This window comes from Equus caballus, chromosome 23 (assembly GCF_041296265.1).
Source record: "Equus caballus isolate H_3958 breed thoroughbred chromosome 23, TB-T2T, whole genome shotgun sequence".
NCBI classification, from domain to species: Eukaryota; Metazoa; Chordata; class Mammalia; order Perissodactyla; family Equidae; genus Equus; species Equus caballus.
The window spans coordinates 18,348,049-18,366,249 of record NC_091706.1 but is presented as its reverse complement, the minus strand read 5'-3'; the positions used below and the strand labels follow the sequence as shown (position 1 = coordinate 18,366,249).

The 18,201-nt window shown below is 39.9% G+C and overlaps 1 protein-coding gene and 1 long non-coding RNA gene across 16 annotated transcripts in view; one reads left to right on the top strand and one right to left on the bottom strand.

Annotated features, from left to right (window-relative positions):
* LOC102151118 (uncharacterized) overlaps positions 1-3,442 on the bottom strand; it is a 47,950-nt gene extending 44,508 nt beyond the window's left edge. For 2 of the 5 annotated variants that reach the window (XR_011431434.1, XR_011431433.1), the window contains exons 1-2: positions 3,339-3,442; positions 624-735 (exon numbers count right to left, since the gene is read on the bottom strand). This is a non-coding gene — a long non-coding RNA (uncharacterized lncRNA). Of the gene's footprint in view, positions 1-623; positions 736-1,156; positions 3,140-3,338 lie in introns of those variants that run through there. The other 3 variants (XR_011431435.1, XR_002803381.2, XR_011431437.1) reach the window with 2 other exon arrangements.
* Positions 3,117-18,201, top strand: part of GKAP1 (G kinase anchoring protein 1) — a 96,482-nt gene continuing 81,397 nt past the window's right edge. For 6 of the 11 annotated variants that reach the window (XM_023627672.2, XM_070248506.1, XM_023627670.2 and 3 more), the window contains exons 1-4: positions 3,117-3,575; positions 4,025-4,051; positions 11,279-11,531; positions 13,948-14,091. In XM_023627672.2, coding sequence (XP_023483440.1) covers positions 11,322-11,531; positions 13,948-14,091 — 354 coding nt within the window. In that variant the 5' untranslated portion in view covers positions 3,117-3,575; positions 4,025-4,051; positions 11,279-11,321. The remainder of the gene's footprint in view (positions 3,576-4,024; positions 4,052-11,278; positions 11,532-13,947; positions 14,092-18,201) is intronic. The other 5 variants (XM_070248508.1, XM_070248507.1, XM_070248501.1 and 2 more) reach the window with 2 other exon arrangements.

Here is an 18,201-nt window from a genome sequence, read left to right as displayed (position 1 = left end):
TGACATTACTGACAATGAGAGCCTCGCTTCTAATTTTAATTTCAAGCTTCCTACTCTCCAACCCATCTCTTATCTTTTCAGGTCATTCTCTACAGTGCCTAAACTCCAACAATTCTTCAGCCTGATCAGAAACACCAGCCTATTTACCCTACCGACTTTTCACCACTCTCCACCTGTCTTGTAGCCTTACTTCTCACCGTGACTGAAATTATATGTCTTCTTTGTTTCTACTCTCAACTACTTTGCCCACCTCTCCCCACCATACTTGCTTGACCAAATCTCAGTCCTGGTTAATCCCAACAGCCTACTCAGTGCTTGCACATGAGCAACTGTATATGGCTGGAGAAAAACGCACAACCATATTGACTAGTCTCACTATAAATTCATGACCACTTCCTCAGGTGGGCCCTTCCTAGTAGCCTGGAAACCTTACTATGTTTCCCTAGTCAATTCCTGCTCCCACACTTACAGACTACTATTCCACCTTTCTTCCTCTCTCCTCCTCCTTCCAAAACTCCGCCCTCATTACTTTCAGTTAATGACTACATTAGCTAGAGTAGGCTAAACAAATAGACCCCTAAATGTTATGGTTCCAACTCACTAGAAATTTATATCTTGCTCACATAATAATCCAGAGTGGGTGTTCCAGGTCAGTGGACAGCTCTCCTTCATCCAGGCATCTTCTTTCTTGCGGCTCTGTCAACTTCAGGGGCTGTGGTTATCTGCATAATCCAGCTGGCAGAAGGGAAAAACGCATGAAGGAGGCACACTGGCTTGGCAGTGCCAGACAGCATTTCTGCTCACATTCCATTAGCAATAACTTAGTACTTGACCATACCTCCCTGAAAGAGAGGCTGAGAAAAATAGTCTCTGTGCCCAGGAAGAAGGGGAGAATAAATTGTGATGGACAATTAGCAGTCTGCCAAAATGATCTTGCTTCTTATTTCAGTAAGAAAATAGAAGGAACTAGAAAAGAACTTCCACTTTGTCCCACTATCAAATCCACAAGCCTACTTCAGTATATCCCATTTACATGGGAACTGGGGGGATTAGATTTCTAGGCTGCTCCTGATCACAAAAGGGCAGTTTCCAAGCTTTCAATTAGAACAACATGGTCATAATGACCACACCACCTTATCACAAAATTCAAGCATACCTTGTTCCCTTGCGCTTTTCATCCTCTGTGGTTTTGGATATTGTTCGTCATCATTCCTTCTGCCCCTGCCTTTGTGAAACTCCAATTTACCTTGCTTTGGTGATTCTGCATTACCCTGGTTCTTCTCCTCCCTCTTTGCTGGCTTCTCTCATCTAGTTTAGATCCATTCTTTATTTGTTGGCGTTTCTCATGTAGGTCAGAGATTCTCAAACTTTAATGTGACACAAACCACTTGGGGGTCTTGTTAAATTGAAGATGCTCATTCAGCAGGTCACGTGTGGGGAGGGCTGAGAGTCCACCTTTCTAACAAACTCCCTGGTGATGCCAGTGCTGCTGGCTCATTGACCACACTTTGAGCAGCAAGGTTCTAAAGAAGACATTCTCCAAGATTCTGCCCTTTGTTTTCTTCTTTTCTCTCACAGGGGTATCACTACGAGGCTGATAACTTCCCATCTATTTTCTAGTTCAATTCTCTTTCCCATACTTCAAAACTCTTATCTCTAACTTCCTAGTGTCCACCTCTATCTGGCTGTTTTGACAACATTTCAAACCCTTAAAAATGCCCAAATCTAAACGGATCTCTCAAAAACCAGTTCCTGCTCCTGTCTCTTATTGTTTCTTTTCCATCTTTTATAATTTCTACCACCTCAAAACCTCCACTATCTTTGCTTTTTCTCTTCCTCCTTCATATATTAACTTTTAAATAGTCTCATGCTATCCCCTCTTGCTGTAAAACCAGTTAATAAACTGCCAAATTCTGTAGATTCTGCTTCCACACCATCTTTCAACTAAGCTTATTTAAATTCCTCCTGCCCTACCTTTAGTTTAGACTCATCATTATCTTTCAGCTGGCCTATTGCTGGTCTCTCTGGCAATTTTCCCACCTCTAATTTCTGTACCCATTCACAGATGGATCAAAAAGTCTTGCTTTTCTTCCCCCAAACTTGTAAACTATGAAACCCAAAGTACTGAAATAAATACACCTTCTTCCACTTGGCCTCCCAGGTCCCATTCTCCTTTGTCGCTCCCATTTCTCAACATGCCCTAGAATCTTACCGTTTGCTTTTTCCTGCACACGACGCTCACTGATTCATCCTCATATACGTTCTCACGCTATTCCTTCTTGCTGTAAAACTATCCCCATCTCCTTCAAGCTCAGTCCCAAATGCCTCGTTCCTCCATGCTCCTTCCTTCCTGGCCCCCAGAGCTGAGTTCTTTCATCTTCTGCAGTACTCTGTATTTTTCACGTGGCACCTATCATGGTTTGTCTTTTATTATAACTGTTTCATCTTTGTTTTATTCCTCACTCTCTGTAGGCAAGGATATCTTCATCTCCCCTCTGTAATCCTGCAGCATCTTACCCATGGGGGTGTGTGTCTCTAATATTAGTTGAATCAAAGTGATTTAGGGAGACAATGTGACGCGGTGGTAAGCAGCACAGAAATTTGAAATCAGTACAGCTGGGTCCCGGCTCTGCCGTTGATTAGCTGTGAGGCTTTGTGTAAGTCACTTAACCTGGCTTGTAAAGTGAGAATGCTACTACCTGATGGAGCATCAAGGGAGATAAGGTCCAAGTGTCCTGTAACTCGACAGAGAACTGAGCGATGTTCGTTCTGTTCCTTAGAGAAGGGTGTGATGTGTAGTCTTGCTATTCAAATCTTGATTTGCAGGACCATCCCTACTTCACTAACAGGAGGCCGAGCCCCGAGTGGCTGGGAACCCGGCCACCAGGTCGCACGGTCCTTTTCCACTCCAGGGCCCTCTAACTGCTCTCCACTATGCGCGTGAAGCCGCTGAACTGCGGGGGAATGGCCAGGAGTCCTATTCTCCCGGGAGGCCTCCCTCCTCCCACTGGCTCTGGAAGAGCCCTTCTCTTCCCGGGAACCCCGAAGACCGCCGCACCGCCGCCTACGTGAGACGTTTGGACCCTGCCCGGCCCCCGTAGCTCCCCTTCTCCAGCAGGTGGTTCTGGTCCTCTCCCCCAACTCGGGGCGCTCACGTCAGCGGCGAACCTCTACCCACGCGCCAGCGCCGCAACCAACCGAGAAAATAAACAAACCCCCGCGCGCGGCGGCCGGCACGCCAGGCCCCGCCCCCGGCCCGCCCCGCGGCTCTCACACCGCCCCCTCCGCCGGGACTTCCCTCCCGCCCTCGGCTCAGCCGCGCTCTCCCCGCCCCTCACCGCAGCCTCGGCCGCGCTCCCCGCCGCGGTCCACCAGCCCGCCCGGCCGCGGCGCCCGGGGCCCGTTAGTGCTCGGCGCCCGCTCGTGACCCCCGCCCGGCGCGAGCCTGTCCCCGCCTCTCGACACTTGACCCAGCCCCCGTCCCTACGCCCAGTGCGGTCGCCCCGGAGCCGCGGGAGCGGCGGCGGCAGGGGGAGGCGGGAGAGGAGGGCCGAGCCGGCGGCCGGGAAGGCCCGGTGAGTACGCGGAGGGCGGGCCGCCTGGCGGGGTCCGCTTCGGCGCCCCCGAGGCGGTCGTGGCGGCTCGGCCGCGCTGCTCCGTGCGCCTCGGGCTCGGCTGTTGGGGACTCGGCCTGAGGCGACGGGCCTCGCTGGCCGGAGCCTCTGGGCAGAGGGCGCGGGAGGGCCGTTCCTTGGAAAGGGCCGCGGCCCCGGCGCGCCGCGCAGGGCTCGGGGGTGGCGGAGAGAGACCGCGCCGGCCCCAGGCCCGGGCGCCCCGGCCGGGGCCACGCCGCCCAGACCCCGCGGGCCCGGGGCCGGGGCCCGGGGCCACCGTGGTCGCGGGGCCGCCGAGTGACAGGTGCCGCCGCCCCCTCCCCGCCGCGGGCATCGCGCTCCCTCCGGGGGTGTCGGGCGCTCGGAAATTTCTGGAGCGACAACCTGACTCGCTGTGTCCTCCCTTCCAGGTTTTCGAAGCCGCTTCTCTGCCCGAGGTAGGTCTCGCCCAGCCCGATTTCTTTCTCTCTGTACTTTGTGCGACTAAGTTTTGGCGCATCGGCTAGGATCCTGTGGGTGAGACTTGGCTCTCACTCACGGACCGGGGATAGTGAGTTACTCTTTGAAGAAAGTGCTCCTCCTCCTCCCTCTGGCTCAGGAAAAGTAAATGAGGAGAGTTTTGAAGTTTGCTTTTTGCTGTTATTTGGAGTCTTTCAGACTTTTTGTCAGATGTCTAGCATTTCGGGTGCTTAGTGGATATTGGATAGTAATGACAAAAGTGGCTTAGTAAATTGCGCTTTATCTCCGGCGTGTCTTACGTTTTCGTTCTTACCTCAGCCAGGTTTTACAGCTGAGTAGGTGCTGCGGCTTTCATTAGGAGCGCTGATGGAATATCTTTCTTTTTTTAACTGAAGAGCCTGTGAAACTTTTTCTAACCATTCAGTATTGCCTATTTCTGTATGTAGTGAATGTGCTTGTGATTGTAACCGGAATCATAAGTTTAATAAATTTGACTTGCCGCTATAAGAATATTAGTGGAACTTTATGGCAAATTAAAATATTAAAAATGTTTAATCTGTGGATATACGGATTTTTTTTTCCTCAACAAGTTCGTAATACTATAGTTGAGATTAGTCAAATTCTAATCAATGGGAGATATTCTTAATTGTCATTAATGGTTTTAACAAACGTATCTGTAAGATACCAATACAGTGGCTTCGCTTGATGGACTAAATGCAAGAACCTAGAAGGAAACCAAAAGAACATTGAGGGGGGCCAAAAATAATGTGCTTTATTCATGGGACAATCCATTAGGTTCTCACTCAGCACCTGCTTATACGTTTCACTTAGATTTTTCAGCCCTTGGAAATTAGGCACTGCAGATTGCAGAGGGGAGGCAGTATTTAACTATGAAGAGACAATGGAATTTGAGGCATATCCATTAGGTTGATGTGGTTCGTTTGCAGTAAGTGTGTTGGGAGCAAAGTTTTGGTATGCACTTGGCACTTCTTGGTTGTGAATCTTAGTTTATAAGAAGCCAAAGTGAAAGATATTGTTTAGTTGTGTTATCTGAGGAACAGAACATAGAATAGAATAGAACATAAAATGGAACAGAACATACATCTAAGTTAAATTTCAAGGAGGCCACACTAATTGTCACCTGCATAGTTTTGCTTTCTTTGTTGATGAGACTAACTGGTTGATAGTGTTAATGGAAGATGACTGTCATTCATTTTATGAAAAGAGATATATTTGATTGTTCTTGACTGAGGAGTTTATACATATATCAGTTTTGAAGTGCCCTACTTGTGGTTCCCAGGACTGAGGTATGGCTTCAGCTACCGTCTTTCTTGACTCTGTAGTCCAGAGAGATGAGGTAATAGAGGCTGTGGTCCTCAGAAGCTTGGTAGACAGGACCAAGAGTACCAGCCATTTAGAAATTCTGCTCTTGCAATTTAGGCTATTCAGTTGTTTACTTAAGCACCTTATGTAGCCTAATTCTTTTTAATCAACACTTTAAAACCAATTATGTTTTCTAAGCAAATGTTTCCTAAACAAAATTAGTTGTGGTGCTGATCACTTGGTATAATGGCATTTAAAATGAAACAACTTTGAACTGCTGATAATCATTGTTAATTCACGTTTGCATTATGGGAATTGGGGATTAGCTACAGTGCACTTTGCATTTTCTTTTGCTGTCCATTCTCCTTTTTTTTTTTTGAGGGACATCAGCCCTGAGCTAACTACTGCCAATCTTCCTCTTTTTGCTGAGGAAGACTAGCCCTGAGCTAACATTTGTGCCCATCTTCCTCTGTTTTATACGTGGGACGCCTACCACAGCATGGCATGCCAAGCGGTGCCATGTCTGCACCCGGGATCCGAACTGGCGAACCCTGGTCTGCCGAGAAGCGGAACATGCGAACTTAACTGCTGCACCACCGGGCCGGCCCTGTCCATTCTACTTTAGAGCATATCTTTCAATGCATAGATAACTGTGTACTTGGGGAATGTAAATATTTTTTTAAAAAGCACAAATGTGGTAAATTTATCTTTTGTATGCCAGGTCCAGTGGTATTTGTTAGGGATAGAAAGAAGAGGCCCTTGCCTTTCAGGATGTTGAAATAGGGATTATATGGGGTTAGGCACAACAGTAAACAGATAATTTTAATGGAATCCATTCAGTAATAAAAGTAAATATAAAGTACAGAAATCTAACAGAGGAAGGAAGGATTAATTTGAGAATCGGGTCAGAGAAAGTTTCATAGAGATGCTAGCACCTGGGCGGGATTTTGAGGGATGAATATAAGTTTTAAGTGGAAGAGACAGAGGGCATTTTAGACAAAGGGAGCAGCATAAAGATATGAACAAACAAAACTAAACATGCATTACGGAAATTTTGAGTAGGTTGTTTTGTTGGAGTACAAATCTAAGGAAGGATAGCTGTTACAGAAAGCCCTAACATACAATGTTTAACGTCAGATAATTGGCATATTCAGTATATCTAAAATGGAGACTTCACTATAATTTGACATTGTGATCTCAAGTATAGAGGAATTAATAGTTTTTACTAATGGTAGTCATTAAGAAATTATAAAATATTACACTTATATGTGGTAGGCTGCCTGCATGTTTATATTTGTGAACTTATTTGTTTCTTGTGCATTTTGACCTGAATCATTTGTTTTTAAATTATCTTGTGAGGAATTGGCCCTATGGCTGAGTGGGTAAGTTTGCACGCTCCGCTTTGGCAGCCCGGGGTTTGCTGGTTCACATCCTGGGTGTGGACCTCCACACCGCTCATCAAGCCACGCTGTGGCGGCATCCCACATAGAAAAACTAGAAAGACCTGCAACTGGTATATACAACTCGGTACTGGGGCTTTGGTTGGGGGGTGAGAGAAGAGGAGGATGGGCAACAGATATTGCTCAGGGCCAATCTTCCTCACACACACACTCACAAAAGCATAAAAAAGTTATCTTGTGAATTTTCTGTTGTCTTCCTTCAACTACTTAAATTAGCTTTTAAATTATTTTTAAAAAGACTCAAAGGGAAGTGAGGAAACATATGAAATAATCATTAGATTTCTGGACTAGAAACCTAATTTGTGTAGTATTTTAGTAATATGTAAATGTCTGTTTAATGTTCAGCACTAGCCACCATGTTCCTAGACTGACCAGTGTGAGTAGGTTAGTGTGGATGTCTATTAAACTTTATTTTTTGCATTGTATACCTTAATTATATTCATATCATTTAAGTGTATATATAAATGTCTGAGATTTTAAAGACCGTGAGAGAGAGCGAAAGGGAAAATAGGAGGGAGAGGGAGAAGAGCTCTGTTTGAATCTGTTTATTCTAATGTCTCTTAGATATGACTGTAGATAGAGATGCAGTTTAGGACACAGACTGAAGGAATACTGACCCTAGCCATGCCCTAAAATAGTGTATTTAAAAAGCCTGATGTTTTCATGGTCTACCTATTTATCCCTTTTTCTCCTCAAGGTTTAAAAAAAAAGTTAATGTGAATTCCTGGATTTGTGCAAATTCTGAAAAATTTGTTAATGAAGGTAATGTTCTCTTAAAAACAGGCAACATAGTCTTTGACAGTTTCTCTCTGTCATTTTTCTTCTGCATTACTAGCATAAAGGACCAGAGGCATCATCTCATTGTCCCCAAACTGGGAGGAGATCTACAGTGTCTGTGTAAAGCTGGGTGGAAAAAAATGTGTTACCTCTTTTTTTTCTTTTTACAGTATATGATTAGGACAGGCAAAATGAAATATAAAGTATTAGGAAAGATACTAAATGTTGAATTTGTATAAAACTTCAGAATCTTTTCAGGGTTTCTAATGAGAAAATTGTGCTTGCTTCCATGAACATAAATTTTTAAATAATAGGTTTATCCATGAAGTAAGAATATACAGTTCCTGATCCAGACTTTTAAATGATGCTTTGTTCAATTGAATCTCCACTGAAATTTTGTTTGGATGAGTAGGTAATAAAAACAAACCAACCATTTTTGTTGTATAACTGTTCAATAATTTATAACAGTTGAAATTATTTTTAAAGAATCTAAAAGCTTTTCTTGTCAAAAACGTAATATGAAACTTCTTGTGATAAAATGAAAAGAGTTCATTTTTAATGATGAGGCTCTAATTTGCAGAAAGCATATGCGTTGTTTGAGCAGTCACCTTGCAGCTAGATTTTTAGGCCATTAAAAAGGCAGGTCATTGGCAAATGGGGGAATATAGAGATTTCAGGAGCAGCCACTGCTCCTCCTACTGCGTGCCTTGTGTTTTGGGCACGTAGAACATAAACTCTTTTAGCAGCTCCACAGGCCTACCTACGGTGATGGGCAGCAGTGCATTCTGCAGCTATATGATGAAGTATATTTCCAGGGGCTTGAGACTTCCCTTGTCACAGCTGACAAATAACTGCACAGCAGCATGTACAGGATTTGTCCTCTGGGGAGCACCAGATGAGGCTGCTTTCATCTGGTTGTGACTGACCCAGTCTCTAAATTCTTCAGGGCTTTCTTGGTTGCTCCAAGAACTAAGGGAAACTTTATCTGAGGATACAATGGTAAGGAAGCTTTGCGCTATACAAAGAAAGATTCTATGAGCTTTGGAGATATGTTTTAGCATAGACATTTGTGAACATTTCACTCATGCAGAGCAATCCAAATATGAAATTCACAGCTTTGATATCAGTCCTAGAATAGAAAAGAAATTTATCTGCATAAGATATCAGTCATGATAAGCTTAGGTTATACTGCAATAACAGTCTGAAAATCTTGGCAGCTTAAAGCAGCAAAGTTGCTTTCTTGCTCAAGCTACATATCCGTTGCAGGCTAGTAAGGAGACTTTGTTCATGTTAGTTTCAGACTCCATCAGACCTGATTGATGGAGACTATCTTAATGTGTGCTTCTATAATCACAGAAACAGGGAAAAGAGAACGTGATAAACCATGTTCTGGCTTTTAAAGCTTTTTAAAGCTTGTGTTTCACTAGCCAAAGCAAGTCACGTGGTCATGCCTGCATTCAGCAGGAGAGTGATACATAATTCTCCTTCAGGACGGGGCAGTGAATATTTGTGAACAGCTACCACATGCAATTTATAGTCCCAGCAGTTAAAATTAAATACAATAATGGTTGCTGAACAGCTGTGTAGAATTATTGTACCTAAAGTGCTCAAAGCAACTAAAACTTACAGGCTTTTAACATGGCATGTTGAAGTTGAAGCAGAATTAATGTTTTCATAATAGTTTTGAGTCTGGAATTTCTTTTTCATTGTGTAATAGTTTCTCCCTTGTAATAACTTAAAAAGCTCATGCTTGCAGGAAAGATTTAAGCCTAAAAATATCTCATAATTTTTCAGGGTGATGTCGTCTGTGTATGTCATGGTATTTTATCTTGATTTGCGTATATCTGAGCATAGGAACAATAGGTCTTAACATGGTAGTATAATAAAAATACCTTGACTTTATAACTACTATACATCTACAAATATCAGCTCTCATTTTAGTTTTTCTTCATTGTTTAACAAAAAAATTGAAAGATGTCCAAATAATTTTTTGGATTCTCAGCTTAAGATGGAAGATTGAACACATGCTTCTCATTTTTGTTCTCTCCTGAAAACATACAAACTATGTTGTGTGGTTAGCTTTCAAAATGGACCACAATGATCCTCACCTCCTAGTATTCACTCTTGCATAGTCTCCTCACACACTGAATAGGGTAGACCTATGTAAACAGTTGGGTATTGTGGAAACGACAGTAGCTAGTTCAGATATGAGCACTGTGACTCAAGACAGACGTGATAAAACTACAAGAAAAACAAAGGAATAAGTAACCCCAAAATCAGGCTAATCGTTGACTCTGGGCAGGGGACTTTGGGGGATGCTACTGGGGAGAAGCAGGGGACGAGTTAACGGTCCGTTAATCTTAGTGCTGGATACTTGGAATGTACAGTTATGTTTTTAACTTAATCCTTTCTTCAGTTGTTTTGTACCTGATACATTTCAAAATAAAAATAAACAAATTTCTGAGTTTCACAGTCTATTAAAATCTGTTTCTTTTTGAATTGAAAGAGTGCTTAGTCTTCTAGTAGTTACAAGGCTTCTTACTTTGAACTTGCAGAGTAAGGCTCAGCAAATCTAGGTTTATTTAGGTCCTGATTTTGCCACTTGGAGAGTGATGTTAGGCAAGTCACTTAACCAGTCTAAGCACCAGTTGCCTCATCTTTAAAACTGAATGATTTGGGTTAGATATTACTAGAGAACCTTTAATATCCTGTCTAAGTCTAAAAGGTTCTTTTTTTTTTTTTTTTAAAGATTTTATTTTTCCTTTTTCTCCCCAAAGCCCCCGGTACATAGTTGTATATTTTAGTTATGGGTCCTTCTAGTTGTGGCATGTAGGCCGCTGCCTCAATGTGGCCTGACGAGCAGTGCCATGTCCACGCCCAGGATCCGAACCGGCGAAACCCTGGGCCGCCACAGTGGAGCCCGCGAACTTAACCGTTCGGCCATGGGGCCGTCCCCTAAAAGGTACTTAAAAAGCTGAAAGAAGAAGCATGCACTGAGACGAGTGAACTAAAGATAATATGGAAGGTGATTTTGAAAAGTTTCCTTTGGTTGAGGTAATTTAAGTTCTCTATTTTGCCGTCACTTCTGGAACTTAGTAGCAGTCTGTACAATCAAACTTAAGGCAGCATTTTGTATACTATAAGAGTGTTCTCCTTTTTCTACTCCTTTTTTCCCTGTCTTGTAAGTTGGGGATAAACGTGCAGTTGGTCTTAGGATCTCAGTGTGCAGTGAAAAATGATATTCCTACTTTTCTATTGTAAACCATGTTGATTTAGGATGTTTTCCATAAATATGTATATATTACGGCAGTACATTTAAAAGAGAGAGGAAAATGAGGAAGTTTTGAAAACCATAAATGGAAAAATGAACATAATATATTGGTGGTAGTCTTGCAGTAGTTCTCCATGAAATCTCAATATATCATTTTTCTATTTTATATTATACAATTGTGTGTTGTTTGCTTAAGTTAAAAAATTATGTTGTTGCCAATAGGACTGTGAGTATGAATTCAAATTTTACTAAATTCAGTGTGAGGAGAAATGTATGTGTATGTGTATATACACACACATAATTGTTGTTCAAGAATCTAGAACAAATTCTACTGAGCATGTTACTCATCTGCCTCCTCTTCTCCGTCCCCACAGGAATTATTCTTGACAGAAGTATTTTAAGAGAAAAATCATTACAATGGCCTCAGCAGTACTTAATTCTGTTCCTACTACTGCTTCCCGTTTTGCCCTGTTACAAGTGGATAGTGGCAGTGGTTCTGATTCTGAGCCTGGAAAAGGCAAAGGTCGGAATACTGGAAAGTCTCAAACAAGCAAGTCAACTACAAATGAGAAAAAGAGAGAGAAAAGAAGAAAAAAGAAGGAACAGCAACAGAGTGAAGCAAATGAGGTAACAATTATAAATATTGTGTCTGCTTTCCCAGTAGGCTATAAGCATCATGAGGACATTGTTGATCCATGTGTCCATAGTACCTGGGCCATAGGTACTTGGTGAATATGATTTGAATGAATGGATGTAAATTTGTGTGTATTTAAAGTCAAATGTCATGAACATTTTTTAAATGCCTTTATTTTTTTCTGTCTATGGAAGCTTACATGCTCGTTCCCAAAAGTTTCTGAAAAACAAGGATGTCTTAAAAGGAAACAAAGGTCATTTGTAAATATGACTGGAGATATAACCAGTTAATATTTTGGTATGTGTTTTCTGTACATGCATATAAGGTTGTATGAATATAGATATGTATATACACATATATCTATATATTCATATTTTACTTAAAAATGATATTATATAATAGACTTTTATAATTGGCTTTTAAAAAAAATTAGCCATGAGCAGTTTTCCATATGAATAAATAAAGATCTACATTATTTTAAATGACTCCACGTTATTTAATTGTATGGCTGTATCATACTTTACTTAATTGAACCCTTGTGATAAACATTTAGCTTGTTTCCCTATTTTTTTTTTTTACTGTTATAGACAGTGATCCTATGTTTAGCCTTGAACATACATTTTTATGCATTTTGCTGGTCATCTCTTTCTTAAGGGTAATAAGTGTGTGGCAGGCGCTTCTCCCCTGGACATTCTTAGCATGAATTACATGACCAACGCTTGATGTGTCCGTTTGTTTTTCAAAGAAATGCTGAAAAACAACTCTAGCCTGTGTTTGTCTTTTAATAGAAGAATCAGTCAGGTATATAAGGATCTTTCTCAGTATGGTTTAATGAGAGAAGTAGTAAAAGTGCTTTTTTCTGCTTATATTCATTTTATTTCTCAAGACTTAGAAAAAGCCCTTTTAAGTTATTTATTTGTTATGTTTCTATCACCATTGCTTTCAAAATATCTCTTTAAAATGCTGCTACACAGAGTAATTTTAAAAGAAAAGACATTTTCCCCACCATGTAACCTTTCAGAAGTCCAATCTTTCAGAACTTTTGATTGCCCACAGTTTTCTTTTTGGAATTAAAGATGATGTTGGGGAACAGAAAATAACGTAATAGTGGAGTTACCATTAGACAATAAGAAAACATGTAACTGAGAACGAGCCTGAGGATCTTCTTCCCTTTCTGCTTCCATAGCTATAGTTCTATTGGTCTTTACTTTCTGTAAAGTAGAGCAACAGTCTGCCTGCTAGTGCTTTCTCTCCTCCTCTGTGTTCATCCACAGCAGAAACCAGCTACTTAAAGTGGTGTTTGTATCCCATCACTCCCTTTTACAGAACAATCTATTGATTATCAATTAAAATTGTTGATCCGTGACTTAAAGCCTCTTTATTAGTTTCCAAGGGCTACCGTAACAAAGTATCACAAACTAGGTAGCTTATACAACAGAAATTTATTCTCTAACAGTTCTAGAGGCTCGAAGTCCAAACCAAGGTGTCAGCAAGGGCCATGCTCTCTCTGAGACTCCCAGTAGAATCCTTCCTTGCTGCTTCATACTTGTGTGGCCATCAGTCCTTGGCATTCCTTGGCTTGTGGCTGCATCACTCCAATCTTTGTGTCTGTTGTTATATGCGTTCTCTTTGTGTATCTTTGTCTTCAGCTCTTCTTATAAGGATACCAGTCATATTGGATTAGGGTCCACCGTAATTCAGTATGACCTTATCTTAACTTGACTACATCTGCAAAGACCTTATTTCCAAAGAAGGTCACATTCACAGACATCAAAGGTTGTAGGCCTACAACATATCTTTTGGGGGAATGCAATTCAATCCATTACAGCCTCTCAATATTTTTCTCCTTTGTTTCGACTACAGAGTCTCAGATTTGTTGGGAGTGGCTTGGCCAGTACAGTTTTAGTTCATTATATTACTTTGTGGACTAGGCCCTGTATTTTTCAGGACTAGCAAAGTAGTTGCTAGGGTTGCTTAAGCTATCTTCTCTTGCTATTTAAACTTTTAAATTTGTAAGCTGTTAAACTTTAATCTTTTTGAACCCTATTGGTTTGCATTTTAAAAGCACACTTCTTGTTATCCTGTTTTTTTATTCCTATAAACTGCTTCCCTTTAGTAAAGCAGAATCATTAAAATGGTGGGATAATAGAGTATAATCCATTTTCACTTTTTAATCATTTCATCCAGAAATCCACCAACTAGAAATCCAACAACATTATGTCAAATGCTGGTAAAATTAATATTTTACAAAAATTACAAAAAACACAAATAGTGGCTTTGTGAGTTAGCATAATGAATATTTGGAGTAGTATTTAGAAGTATAAAAATATTATTGATTTCTTCCCAAAAAATCATTAGTATCCCAGGATTGGTAAACTGAATTTAATATATTTTTTGTTTATTTCATAGCTCAGGAATCTTGCTTTTAAGAAAATTCCTCAGAAATCCTCCCATGCCATTTGTAATGCTCAACATGAGCTTTCATTACCAAACCCAGTACAGAAGGATTCACGAGAAGAAAACTGGCAAGAGTGGAGACAAAGAGATGAGCAGGTACATCTAAGTAAATCACATTATTTTGCTTTTTTTCCAATGAATTTATGCATTTTTAAGATGGCAGTACATCTGAATCCAGGACACCACTCTTCTAAGGAGCATCGTGGTTGGATTAATTCACATGTATTTGCTGGTTTTAACAAGAGGTCTTTTTTTTTCCTACTAGAAAAGCAGATTGAGACATTTATTATTTTTGTTAGTTTTGGCAATTCAAAGAAGTTATTTTGTGAGTTTTTAATTTGTCTGCCTTTTTACAAATGAAGGAGAGATAAGTAAGGTAGAACAACAGGATTAAATTATTTCAATTAAGAAAATCACATTTTTAGGGCCGGAGATCTCTTGTTAAAAATACCCAGTGACAGTTTTGTTTAAAAAAGAAAGACTTTGAGGGGAAACTGCCTTTTCAACTTTGATGTAAAATAGTTTATGACATTTGTTTGTTTCTTTAACCTATTTACATGATAGTTTGTTCTTCCGTGCCCCTATAAATAAACATTAAATAACCAAATTAAATAGGTAATTTATTAAGATGAGTCATTTTCTTCTTGTGTGTGTGTGTGTGTGTGCTCTCCAGGAAAGTAACACAAAGACTGGAATGTACTCTAGGAGATGCTGAATGTATGGGAAATGAATAGTTATTTATTTGCTTATCTAGTAAGCTGTCATTTGATCTATTGGGAATAGGTATTGTTCTAGCAGATGTTTGCCTTAATGGAGTGGTTATAGCTGTCATGTTTGGGTAACCAGTTTTAGGAGAACTAGATAATACTAAACTATGCTCTTAACATAAACTATGTTAATTATAACATTTTCTTTGGGATTTTGTAGTGCCTCGGTCTCATCATGATTGTCAGTTATGACACTAGAGCTGTGCACAAATGCTGTTCAAAAGATATTTCCAGGCACTGATATACTGGATAAATCATCTTGTATTATTCTGGGGGGGAGTTATTTGATTTTTCTTTTCCACCTACAGCATTCATTATGACACATTCTTCCGGTTTACTAGTATAAATGTAATGATCTGTTAGTTTAGACAGTAATAGAATTTACCAGTGTCTTCACCAGAGAGAATTTCTCCTGGTGGCCCAAGGGGCACTGGAAAATTAATGAAGGAAAACTACTCAAATTTGCACCAAAATGAATTCTGTGTAATATGGGAACTTGAGCACAGATATTTGATTGCCCTTCTTCTGGCCCCCGTGATTGCTGCCAAAATGACCAGGTAATTATGAAAAGGAAATAGTTGACTTGGCCCTGACCCTATATAAGAATGTCATCTAAGGCTCATGAACTTTCTGCTGGATATCCTGTTGACAGGTCACTTAGGAAAACCTGGTACCTTATTTGGAAGTCTCTTTTATAGGAAAATAGTTAAGGTCGTGGCTAGTAGAGTAGATCCTGGGATAATTACACTGACGAGTGAAGAGGAGATAAGGGCAAACCTTGGAACAGATGGATAGTATACCACCTGGAATCTATTTTACGGTATGGAATAATAGATTTTCAAAGTAGGGACCAGGCCGTAACTATACTAGGCAGAAAGCATACAGTGTGGTGAGTGTTCTTCCTCACATAGTAGGGAAACAACACTATGAGAAACTCCATGTATTGAAGTCGGAGCCAGTCAAAAAGCTGGATATAGAAATCTTGCCTGTTATGTAGCTGCTTATTTTAAACACAAAAGATAAATTATGCTAAGATAAAGTTCCCTACTCCTAAATCACCAAAGTGATAATGTAAATTTACATCAGCTAGGCCTCAGCATGAAATCTGAGAGCTAGCATTATACAGCAACCATCCAGTAAAGAATCATCCACTCCGCCTACTTATGAGCAAACATGGATCTTAGTTGATCTCATGTCAACTGAAGACAAGTTTCTGCTACATAAAAGGAAAAGAACACTGTATTTAGTGTCCGAAGTGAAAGCATACTTTGAAAAAGATTTGCTACAGGGAACAGAAGTTGATTTTAGACAGGACCTATTTTTTGCTTTAATAAAAACCAAGGGGCCAGAACATTTTGTAAAAGTCAAGAGGATAGTAATATTATCTAACAAAGTGAGATAATATACTGAGATGAAAAAGTGGTTAAGAGAAATCGAAAGGGAGATGGGAGAAATAAGAAATTGGGGAAATAAAATATTATCAGAATCAAAAACTTCATTAGAAGGACTAAAGAACAGAGTATACCTTGAAGAAAATTGAGTCAATTGTGTGAAGAAAAATGTGAGATAAGTTTTGCCAGTAAAATGGACATGATAGATTGGAGCACAGAAGTGAAATCCAATAGAGGCATAATTAGTGTCCCTGAAACAGATAGAACAGAGGCAGTCATTAAAGATAATGTTGATAGAAATTTTCGTAAGCTAAAGACTTGAATCTGAGCTTGAAAGAACTGAAGCCTTTTTTAAAGACTTGTTTTGAAGACTTTTAAAAAGTCTTTTTAAAAGATTTTAATTTTAAGAATGAGAAGCAAGGAAATAATAGTATAAATAGATGCATGAGAGAAAACAGGTTACCTAAGGATGAAAAAATCAGGCTGGCTACTTTAAAGGACAGGATTGAAATGTTAAGACCAACAATTCCATATCTAGCCAAGATGTCATTTGTGTGAATGCTAAAGAAATACATTCTCAGACATGAAGGGCTGAGAAAGCATACCACCATTATCTTTTCTGCAAATTTTTCTGAGATGTACTACTGCCAATTAAAAGGCAAATCTAAATAGCACAATAATTGGAAAGCACTGGTGGTGAGAATTGAAGCTAGTTCAATACAGAATTAACTCTAAGTAGTGATTGTAAATGTGGTTATTAAAGAGAACATAACTCACTTGAAGAATTTGCCTAAAATGAAATCCCTATTTATGAATTTAAAAAATTAGGAAGGAAACAGGTCAGAGAAGTCAGTAGGTGTTTCAGATTTTTTCACAGTGATAACAAAAAATAGTTCCAAATGTGTGTTTTTTTAAATTTAAAGAGAACTAATTCCTTTCATTCTGTAAGTTTTAAATCACTTGAAGAAAATAAAATGAAAACATAGTCTGGCAAGTTATAAAGCAAAGGAAATTGTAAGGAAGCCTTTGAAATGAAATATAAAAAAGGATAACAGACAAATACTTTGTTATATAAGTAAATATAAATAGTTGGAATTACTCATTAAAAGACAAAGACCAAATGGGACAAACTAAACTACATTTTGATCTTTTTTTTTTTTTTTGAGGAAGATCAGCCGTGAGCTAACATCTGCTGCCAATCCTCCTCTTTTTGCTGAGGAAGATTGGCCCTGAGCTAACATCCGTGCCCATCTTCCTCTACTTTATATGTGGGATGCCTACCACAGCATGGCTTGCCAAGCGGTGCCTTGTCTGCACCCAGGATCCGAACTGGCGAACCCAGGGCTGCCCGAAGCGGAACGTGCGCACTTAACTGCTGTGCCACTGGGCCAGCGCCTACATTTTGATCTTAATTCTAGTCTTTTCTCTAACATTAAAAATTGTGATACATTAACCCTGAAAGGATAGATTCAGCCTTTTCAAGATATTGTATATTTTGCTGAGGTATTCTACCAAAGCTTCTGGAAATTGTAGAAATGATCTTTATTGCATATTAGTGTCTTAAATGTTTTAAAATACTGGCATAAATTAGACTATGTGTTGACAACTATGTACTAATTCTCAGATTCTCAGACAGTTTTGAGCACCCTACAGATGATTGGCCCTGTAACAAAGAGCTTTCTTCAGGATTTTAGAGCCAGTTGTCCATTCATTGGACAGAGCTTTGTGACCTTGGAGCAAATTTCTATAATATGGGATAAGACCCTGCCTAACCAAGGCTTGACTTTCATGTCTGAGGTCTTTCAGATGTCTTTGAGACTTCTGAATGACTGAAGACACCATAAACCAAGGTAAAGACAAACCATGGATAGGGACGAGATATTTGCAACACGTATGATCAACAACCGATTTATATCCAGAATATATTAAAGACTCTAACAAGAGACAACTCTAATGATAACAGTGGACAGAAGAGAAGCTTTAATGGTCAATAAATATCTGAAAAGATGTTCAAACTCTCTAGTAGTAGGAAAATGCAGATTCACACA